This window comes from Equus asinus, chromosome 15 (assembly GCF_041296235.1).
Source record: "Equus asinus isolate D_3611 breed Donkey chromosome 15, EquAss-T2T_v2, whole genome shotgun sequence".
Taxonomy (NCBI): Eukaryota; Metazoa; Chordata; class Mammalia; order Perissodactyla; family Equidae; genus Equus; species Equus asinus.
The window spans coordinates 35,585,060-35,595,378 of NC_091804.1; the positions used below are offsets into that span (position 1 = coordinate 35,585,060).

Consider the following 10,319-nt stretch of genomic DNA (forward strand, 5'->3'; position numbering starts at 1 on the left):
GTGTTGGCAACACCTGAATTCGAATCCTGACTCCACTATCTCTATGTCTTTGAGACATAGAGGTTGCTTTCCTCCTCTGGCCCTTAGTTTAATCATCGGTAAAATGGGAACAGTGGCAAAATCATGTGTGGAAGAGCTGGCAGGTTCATTTCGAGTTACCCCAGACTTTAACTAAGAGAAAGAAAACATTGGGAATCTAAGCTGAAAATAAAGTCAACGTTTATCACCTCCTTAATTCCCAAGCATCTTTTCCTCGCCCTTGGTCACCCCTCTTCCACCTCCCCCAGCCGCCCTCCGTTTCTTCAAGATTCCCCTCTAGAGGGCACGCAAGCTCTACCTCTCTCGCGTCTCACTTCCGTTCGCCTTCATTCTTCATTTTGCGCATGTGCACACTTCGCTTCCCGGCGGCCGGTACCCTCGCTCAGGTGGCTGAGCCGAAGATTGCACCCACTACGCCTGCGCAGTCTCAGCCCCGCCCCTCCACCGCCGTCCCCGGAAATGCTTCCCTCCTACGTTGCAGCCGCCGTCGCTGGCGCTTTGCCTCTCTAGGCCGGCAGGGCTTCTCCTCCATGGTCGTGTCTGTCAGCCGTGTTTCGGAGGCCAGCAGGTGAGGGTGGGCCGCCCTCGGACGCTTCGATCCTCGAGTCCGTCACCAGTGAGTGAACCCCAAAGGAGCTTGAGTACGGGCGGGGACCGAGCAGCCGGAATGAGCAGGATTTCCCCTGACTTTGGGAATGGGTCTGTCCACCCGGCCCCCCCCCTTCCTGGAATGGGCTCGCCCCCTCCATCCCAGTCCCTCCTCCCGGGCGGGGGGGGGGCGTTGCCATGGTGACGGCCCGCTGGCTGAAGGCAGACGTGTGTCTTGCAGGGACCGGGGCGGCCTGGGGCCCATGGCGCGGCGGCGCTGATCCAGGCCCTGGCCGCGGCCGGGCCCCGCAGGCCGGCATGGCGGGCCAGTTCCGCAGCTACGTGTGGGACCCGTTGCTGATCGTGTCGCAGATCGTCCTCATGCAGATGGTCTATTACGGCTCGCTGGGCCTGTGGCTGGCGCTGGTGGACGGGCTGGTGCGCAGCAGCCCCTCGCTGGACCAGATGTTCGACGCCGAGGTAAGATCCCCGGGCCGGAGCGGGCGGGGTCTCGGCCTCACCGGGTGGGATTTGTGGTCCGACACTACTGGGCTCTAGACCTGGCTGGGCCACCTTCTCGCTTTGTGGCCCCCAGAAAGCGATCTCACCTTCCTGAGCCTCAGGTGGACCCTCCATAAAATGGAATGACTGATAACAGAGAGGCAGGTTAGTACAAAGGAAAGGGCCTGGATGTTCTAACAGATAGGCCTGCGTTCCAGACAACCTAATACAGCTCTCTTCTGACACGCTGAGAAAGTGACTTCACTTCTCTGAGCCTTGGATTCTCAGATGCCATATTGGGGAGGGGGATGGATAAAAGAACGTTCACAGAGGTATAATGGAAACTGCCCGGACTCTGGAGTCAGACACGCCTCCGTTTAAGTTCCACTGACCAGCTGTGTGACCTGGGGCAAGTGTTGTTACCTCTCTGAACCTCAGTTTTCCTGTCTGCAAAATCATGAGAGCAGTAGCAGAGAGGTCATGGACTGCAGAGCAAAGAACTGGTACTTGGGATTCAGAAAGGCTTAGTGTCCAGTCTAGCCCCAAACATACTGTGGGACTTTGGATGAGTTTCTTCACCTTTCTGAGCCTGTTTCCTCCTCTGGAAACTGGGCAGAAAAATCCTCAGCCAAATGGGAAGAGGCCCAGAGGGGCCTCTGAATGTGAACATGCTTCATAAAGTGTAATGGAGGCCCAAAAGGTGTTTGCGTGTGAGAGGCACCTGTGGTGTATGGTCATCAGCACAGTTCTTGGAGCCAGGAGATGTGGGATGGAATCCTTGCTCCTGCTGCTTATTCTCTGTGTAGCCCTTGGGCGAGTTATTATCCCAAAAGAGGTAAGAGTAACAACAACAATCATAGCTTTACAAGGTTGTTGTGAGGATGATATGAGACTATGGATGTCAGAGGCTTTTGTGAACTGAAAGTTGTGCAGGTGTTTGGTATACAGTAGTGTATCAAGAGTATTGGAGGTTGCACACCCACCAGGTGCCTAGTGGTAGCCTCTTAGGAGCCTCTGTCCTCTTGGGAAGGGCGTGGAGGAATCCTGGGCTTTGTTGAAGAGCGACCTCATGCACACAACGTGAATTCTAGACCAAGGGCTGGCAAACTTTTCTTTCTTGTTTTTTTTGTTTTTTTTTTTTTTTAAGAATGGGCCTGAGCTAACATCTGTTGTCAGTTGCCAATCTTTTTTTTTCTTCTTCTTCTCCGCAATTCCCCCAGTACCTAGTTGTATATTCTAGTCGTAGGTCCTTTCAGTTCTGGTATATGGGACACCACCTCAGCATGGCTTGACAAGCAATGCTAGGTCCGTGCCCAGGATCCAAATGGGTGAAGCCCTGGGCCACCGAAGCGGAGCTTGTGAACTTAACCACTTGGCCATGGGGCCGGCCCCCTGGCAAACTTCTCTTAAAAGATGAGATAGTAAAGATTTTAGGTCACAACTACTCAACTTTGCCACTGTACTAGCCGTAGACAATACTAGCAAATAGGTGTGGCTGTATTTCAATAAAACTTTTTTTTACAAAAATAGGTGCCTGGCCCCTGGGGCCATAATTTGCTGAACCCTGTTCTGGACCTTACTCTTGCTCTTTACTTACTGTATCACTTTGGGCAAGTTACTTAACTTCTCTGAGTTTTTATTCCTCCTTTGTAAAATGAGGATAATAATCCCTTCCTAGCTGCTGCAGTGGGTCCGATGAGATACCGTAATGGATGTCTGTGAAAGCACCTTGCTGGAAATGGGCTGCCATACAGATGAAGGGGGCTATTGTCTTCTGTGCTCTGGGAAGAATGCTTGTTCCTTGGGAGGCTCTGCCAAGTCACCTCTCCAGCGTATTTCTATTTGTGATTCCCCCTCAGATCCTGGGCTTCTCCACCCCTCCAGGCCGGCTCTCCATGATGTCCTTCATCCTCAACGCCCTCACCTGGTGAGTATCGCCAGTTTTGCCATCCAGCTTTTGGGGTCTTAGCACTGACACTAACTTCCTACATTTGGACATGAGACAGGCTGGCACTTGTTCCTGGGGAGTGGTGGACTGAAGTGGGCGGTAGAGGCCAGTTCTGGGACTGGCTCCATCATAGAGCTCCTTCCATTGTGGTTTTGACTTAGCTGGAAAGCTCTGATGTCACTCTGTGCACGCTGCGTGTGGGACAGCTTCCATCTCAGATCACCTCCTTGATGTGGGACGAGGTGAGGAAACGGTTGGACTGGAAGTCAGGAGAACTGGGTTTTATTCTTGGTCCCTGTGCCATTGGCCAGGTTACTTTCCCCCTCTCTGGGCCTCAGGCTCCTCATCTGTACACAGAGGGTTTCACTGGGTAACCTCTAAGATCTCATGACCGTTGCCTGTCTCTTAAGAGGCAGTGTAGCATAGTGAGTAAGAGCTCAGGCTCCGGAGGCAGACTCACTTGGCTTTGAATCTCAGCTTTACCACTAGTCTAGTGACCGTGGACAAGTTAATCTGTCTAAGCTCCAGTTTCCTTGTGAGTAAAGTGAGATGATAATATTATCCATTTCATGGTTGTAAGGATTAAATGAGCTAATTCACAGGAAGTCCTTAGAGCAGTGCCTTGCATGTTACTGTTCTTGACCTTACACTGGAGGCTGAAAACTGGTGGACTGACTTTGACCTAAATTTGTGTCCCAGATACATTCTCTTTGGCTTACAAAGTGGTCAGCCCATGCATGGTGTTCAAAAAATTTTCTCACTTAGTTGAAAATCAGGGTATTTTATATAAAAAATCCAGATTTCTGGTTTCTCGTGAAAAATGGGAAGATGATTGATTCCAGGCCAATCTTCTAGCCTGATGATTTGCCCAGCTGCAAGTAACTGTTGTCCCCACTGTAGATGGAACATGTGTGCTTCAGGGCGCCACAATCCCCCCTGATCCCTAGGGTCCCCCTGAGTGACGGTTGCCATTTATCAAGCTCATAGTCTGTTTTTCTTCTCCCCAGGCTGATTCACTCTCAACATTACCTGTCAGGTTCTTCTAGGCATCTAATAATGGAACCCTTGCTTCACACTTATCTCGCTTGCTTCTGACCACTATGCTGTCATCCTGATTGTCCCCACTCCCCGAAATAACCTAAGGCCAGGACAACCCAGTGACAACTCACTGCTGTCCTCTCCCCACAGTGCCCTGGGCTTGCTGTACTTCATCCGACGAGGGAAGCAGTGTCTGGATTTCACTGTCACTGTCCATTTCTTTCACCTCCTGGGCTGCTGGTTCTACAGCTCCCGTTTCCCCTCGGCGCTGACCTGGTGGCTGGTCCAAATCGTGTGCATTGCACTCATGGCTGTCATCGGGGAGTACCTGTGCATGCGGACGGAGCTCAAGGAGATCCCCCTCAACTCAGCCCCTAAATCCAATGTCTAGAATCGGGTCCTTTGGACACCCTGCTGGGCACTTGGCCACCCCCAACACCTTGGGCTGCTTAGACCCTCCAGATGAGGTCCAGCCCAGGCTGAGAGGAACCCTGGAAATGTGAAGTCTCCATTGGTGTGGGAGAGATAGTGAGGCCCCGTCAAGAAGGCAGGTAGCAGTCAGGGTCACAGTTGCAAGAATGGCCTCTGACTGCTGAAGCCTTAGTATCTGGGAGGTCAGCAAGGGGACCTCTTTCAGGGTAATAACAGAATTGGAACCATGTCACTCTTGAGCCACCATATGTATCACCAGCCTGTTATTTTAAAAAAGAAAAAAATCAAGGATATCTGATTGGAGCAAACCACTCTTCTAGTCATCTGTCTCACCTCCCTGGGACAGCTGCTCCCTTTGCCGTGTTGCTGAACCGCAGCTATTCTGTTTGGAGAAACACTTGGTTTCTGGATCCATAGCCACAGAAAGAACTGTAGGTACAAAATATTCAGCTGCTGTCAGGGAGAGGATGGCAGATGGAGGCATCAAGCACAAGGAAAATGCACAACCTGTGGCCCGCTACATGCCTGTGCACGTGCACCCATGAACCCATGACCGACTTTATTCCAGTTCTCTACTGAGTTCCCACCCTGCTGCCAGCTTTCAACAAGGCCAGCCTTAGGACCCCAAGAGGAGTCTCAGCATCGCCCCCCACCCTGACCCTCATGATAGAGTCACTGCCCATTCTCTAGGAATGATCAGACACCCCAGCTCCCACTGGACCTCGGTTCTGGCAGTAGTTCCTTTTTCCTGCCTTATTTGGAATTCTGTAACAGGAAGGGTATGATGGGTGCCCAGAGACAGGAAGCCCAGCCTTCCAGCTCAACCTGCTCTGGTAGTGTCAAGGGAGATAGGAATTTGCTGCTAAGATTTTTCTTTGGGGTGGAGTGTCCTCTGTGAGGGGCTTGCAGCTGTCCTTCCTATGTATATAAATACAGTATTTTCCATGATTCTGCCTCGACTTGCTTTGTAATGCCATGGTTGGAACTGTGAGAGATCAGAGCAGCTAGGCATCAAGAATTGCTAGGCCACTGTCTCCTTTCCTGAACCCCAGGTTATTCCTCCATTTGGTTAAAATACAAAGTTACTGGGGACTTCTGTGTCCCACCCCCTCCACCTACAGCCTCCTGTTTGACATCTTGGTGAACCACCACGACTCTCAGGATTCCTTCCCCATTTGCCGGTGACTTCTGAACGTGTCTGGTGGAACACACTGGTCTAGACCCATTTCTGCATGGAAACCATGGTATTCCTCTTTGGATCCTGCCCAAGAGAGCTGTCAGTTTTCAGGTGTCAATGTTAGGGACACACAGACGGGGAGTTTTGCTCTCTCCTCATGAAGCCTTTCTAGCTTCCTGGCTCCCAGCCCTGCAGAGTAGGGAGTTGAGGCTGACAGGATGAAGGTTTAAGAGGAACATGCCTGGGCAGAGACTGGGAAAGTGCTGGGTGAGACACCTCAGTAACTCGGGGTGCTCTGGCCAAACTGGAAGGAAGCAGCTTGTTAATGGGACTAATCCTGGCTGCCAAGTCCAGGAGGTAAGGCCAGCTGAGATGGCTCCTCCTGGGTGTGTGGATTTCCCCCAGACACCACAAACCCTGAAGACATGTGACTAATTTTGAGAAAGGCATCAGAGGACTCGCATCATGTGGCTGCCGTCTCCCCTGGTCAGCTGCGGTGGTGGCTGCTCCAGCTGGTTGGCACATCTCCTTGGGAGTTTCCTTCAAGGGCTCGTGCCTGTTGTGCCTGTCTTCTCTGATGACAAATCTCTGCCCCTCGAGTGTTAATTTGATTTTCAGGAAACTGCCAAAAGTCAGGGAAGCCAAATTTTTTTTTCAGTAATATAGTGACTGAGCTGAATGACAGTTGGAGCTAGAAAAAATGATCTTAATGAGATTTTTTATGATTTCTAAAGTAACAATAAAAGCAGTGTCTAGAGGCAAGTTCCAGAGAGAACTGGGCGATAGCAGTGACATGTTTGTCATTTTAGTAATAACATCTACTGACTGCTTAATAAATAGATGTCCAGCAGTGGGGCAAATGCTTTATGTCCACTTCCTCACTTCATCTTCACAACCACCCTCTGAAGTAGGGAATATCAGCTGTATTTCACAGATGTGGAAACTAAGAAACTTGCCCAAGGTTCCATGTTAGGAGCTGGCAGAGCCAGGATTTGGGCTCCAGTCATGACATTAACAAACTCATTCAGAAGACATTAATAGTTAAGGATGTCTGAGTTCTTATTGGTTAAACAATCTGCGCTCTATACGTTCTCATCCTATTGTATTGTTTTAAATACTAAGGATGTATGGTGCTTTATAAACGTTACTGGCTTTCTCAGAAAAACTGATACATGGTACATTAAATAGGGCCACAGATTTCCAAGTGAACATAGGAATGTAAGGAATGTTTTTATTTCCAAAGCATAAAGGACAGTACCTAGATCAGAAAGTTACCTCCATCCTACCACTGAGTTGGTGTATCTCTTGACTTTCTATGAGTCTGAAGTCTAGACCTTCCTTCATCCCACCCACTGCCTGAAATTGGACCAATAGGAGGAGAAGTGGAGACTATTGCACAGCTGGGGCTCAGGATAGTCTGTAACCTGGACGGAGGACAGGAAAGGAGAAAGGTATGTCTAGCTCACAGGGTGCCTCTAACCCCTAGTTCTAGGCAGCCCTGTCCAGATCAGAGCCAAACGGGGTCCAGGATGGCAGCCAGCAGACACCAGCGGGCAGAGTGGGAAGCTCCAGGTCCCCCTGAGTCCTGGGGTGTACATGGCTCAAACAGGCTCCCCTGGAAGCAGAATTTCGTAGGCTTTTTCCTCAATAACTCTCAGATCAGGAGAGCTTCCTCCTGGCAGTCCCAGAGGGCAGTCAGTGTGCAGGTGTGGAACTCCTCCCTGTATCTGTAGCCCAGGGACCACAGAGCCTCAGAGGCAGGGGTTGTAGGAGTGGATGAAGGTCCCAAGAGAGGCCCTCTGTGGAGAGGGAATTAAAAGCCACCGTCTTGCTTGAGGGTTTCTGTAGGAAAGTAGCAAAGGGGGGTAAAAACAGTATTGAGAGAAGAGTGGGTAGAGGGAGCCGAGAGTTTTAGTTCCTGTTCTTCCACTCCCTGGGCCGGTCAGTGGGGATCCTAGGGGTCCGATGCTAGAAGGCTTTAGAGAGCTGCAGCGGAGCGTAGGGTGAGGTCCTGCAGTCCCGCTACCAGCTGTGAGACTTTGGATAAGATACTTAACCTCTCCTACCTTGGTGTCCTCGTTTGTGAAATGAGGATGGTAGTTCTTCCCTGGGTGGTTGTGAGGATTCGGTGAGATGTCACGTGTAAAGCACCTAGCACTGTGCCCAGCACACAGGAAGTGACCCGTAAATCTAAGCAGTTGTAGTTATGTATTTATTTTTTTTAAGTTTTTTTTTCCCTCCCCAAAGCCCCAGTACATAGTTGTATATGCTTGTTGTAGGTCCTTCTAGTTCTTCTTTGTGAGCTGCTGCCACAGCATGGCTACTGATGGACAAGTGGGATAGTTCCTCACCTGGGAACCAAACCCAGGCCACTGAAGCAGAGCACAGCGAACTCTAACCACTAGGCCATCCGGGCTGGCTCAAGCAGTTGTAGTTTTTGGGCTACCACTCTCCCCCCCACCCCCCATTTTACAGAGGAGACACCTTTCTTCTGAGCCTCAGTGTTTTCAGCTGTCAGATGGGGGACATGATTGCCCGTGATCTCGGTACAGCCACCAAGTTTTGAGTTCCTATGTGCCGTGTGCTGCAAAGTAATGTATGTATATTCTTACTTGATCCACTGAGGTGGGCACCATTATTTCCTCCATTTTGCAGACAAACTGAGGATTAGGAGCAAACAGCTTTCCCTAACATCACACAGCTGATAGGAAGCTAGGCCTGTCTGCCCCGAAAGCCTCATCCTCTTTCCATGTTCCAGTCATGTTTGAGGGACAAGATCCAGATGGGGGAGAGACCAGTCTGTCTCTCTGTTGGATGCCATTTTAGCAAAAGGTTGTGAACATGAACATAAGACTGGCTTTTTAACAAGCAACTAGTTCTTTAAAGGTAGGTAATTAGGCAGCTGCTCATAATTGAGAAACAGGGCCAGTACTGGCCTGGGGCTTTCTTATGGTGCAGGGCCAGGGAACGGGCATGGAAAAAGGCCAAACATTTGTTCAGCACCCCACAAACTGGCTTCACCTACATCAGACCTGGTTTACTCAAAGCCCTCTGGAATGGATATTAGTATCCCTGCTTTATAAACAGATGAAAGAGTCTCAGAGAGGTCACGTGACTTGTTAAAAGTCACTCATTCAAACCCTTTAAAGTTAATTTTTCCCCCAGCTGACTGTTAGGGAGCCATTTCCAGGGTGGTTTCTGATCCGTGAGATCCGCTCAGCCTCCCGCCCAAATCAGGATCTAACTGAGCCCACAAGAGGGAGCCTCAGATTGAGGTGGTTAAACAAACGGAGTGTGGTAGCAGGGAGACCCCAATCTTGCGATTGTGGGAGGCAGGTTGCTCAAGGCCCAAGTGCCAGTGCCGGTGGGAATAAAGCTGGAAGGAGTGCACGGGCGCCCTGGCCATGCTGGGTCCCAGCCTAGGCACACAGGCGCACGGCTCCTTGATGGCATTACCAGCGGGCAGCCTGGCGGGCTCTGGCTCCCTATGGGGCACAGCGGAAGTTGCCAGTCTCCCCCAGGCCCACGCCTTTCCAGCCCCCATTTGGGGCTCCCTGGGCAGCTCCCACGAAGACTAGTGGAGCGGGGCCCCCGACAGGGTTTGGGATTTGGCTTGGGAGCGCGCTGTTCTAACCGCCACTGATAGTGTGCAGGCCAGGAGTTCACGCGCGCGTTGATCGAATGGAAGGTGTCTGAGACGAAAGACCTAGGAGAGGTTACTGAAGGTTATGAGACGGATGACATTCAGCAAGGGAACTGAAATGGAAACTGCTCAGGACATGGGCTGGGGTGCAAGCTGAACTGGAAGACAGCTTGAAGCGGAGGGCACTGGGTTGGAGGTCGCGCGGGACGTGGCGGGGGCGGAGGGATGCCGAGTAGGGCTGGAGGCGCAGCGCCAGGACGCCGGCCGGCGGGGGAGCTGGGGGGCGCGCCGCGGAGGCCCGGCAGCCTCACCGACGCTGAGCAGGGCCGCGCTCACCCGTCCGCGCCGCCCCGGAGGAAACGCGTTCCGTTTTCTGCCGGCGCCAGTCCCCCGGATGCCCAGTCACGGTGCTGAGCGCCAGTTGGGAGGAGGGGTGCGAGCGGGCGGGTTCAAAGGCAGCCCCTCCAATCCCTCTCTCCCAATCTGGCGATCTCCATCGCTGCCCTAGCTCCGTCCGGGGGCGGGGCTGAGGGCTCTACGCCCTCGAAGGCTCCGCTGCGTTCCCTAGGGCGCCCACTCCGCGCAGCCCGCTCCTGGGGAATACGGAGGATTATAGTCTTCGTCCGGAGAACGCCCGCTCTCCCCGGGTTTTCCTTTCTCAACTGCATGTTCGGGGTCCTATGGCTCCTACGGACTGAGAGTGACCCCGACCGGTTGGGGTTGACCAGGGCTTAGGGTTGGAGGGTGGCACGTGTCATGTCACACGGGAGCAGTAGGGACGCAGTACCAACTCTCCGCCTGACTCGGTGCTTTCCTGACCCAGGTGGGGTACATTTCGAGGCCCAGCGGACATCCGTTTATTGACACCTGGCCCTGCGCTAATCAGGTCGCAATGCCGGTGCATGACGGACCCGATGTCCCGTTGCGTCTTTTTCTTTCCTTCGGAAACTGGA

At 52.1% G+C, this 10,319-nt stretch overlaps 1 protein-coding gene across 5 annotated transcripts in view; it reads left to right on the plus strand.

The window, feature by feature from the left end:
- Positions 1–396: 396 nt before the first annotated feature.
- Positions 397–10,319, plus strand: part of SYS1 (SYS1 golgi trafficking protein) — a 30,920-nt gene continuing 20,997 nt past the window's right edge. Inside the window, exons 1-4 of one of the 5 annotated variants that reach the window (XM_014859872.3) lie at positions 397–655; positions 869–1,107; positions 2,988–3,055; positions 4,265–5,494. In XM_014859872.3, coding sequence (XP_014715358.1) covers positions 946–1,107; positions 2,988–3,055; positions 4,265–4,505 — 471 coding nt within the window. In that variant the 5' untranslated portion in view covers positions 397–655; positions 869–945 and the 3' untranslated portion in view covers positions 4,506–5,494. Of the gene's footprint in view, positions 656–868; positions 1,108–2,987; positions 3,056–4,083; positions 5,495–10,319 lie in introns of those variants that run through there. The other 4 variants (XM_070486000.1, XM_014859873.3, XM_014859874.3 and 1 more) reach the window with 4 other exon arrangements.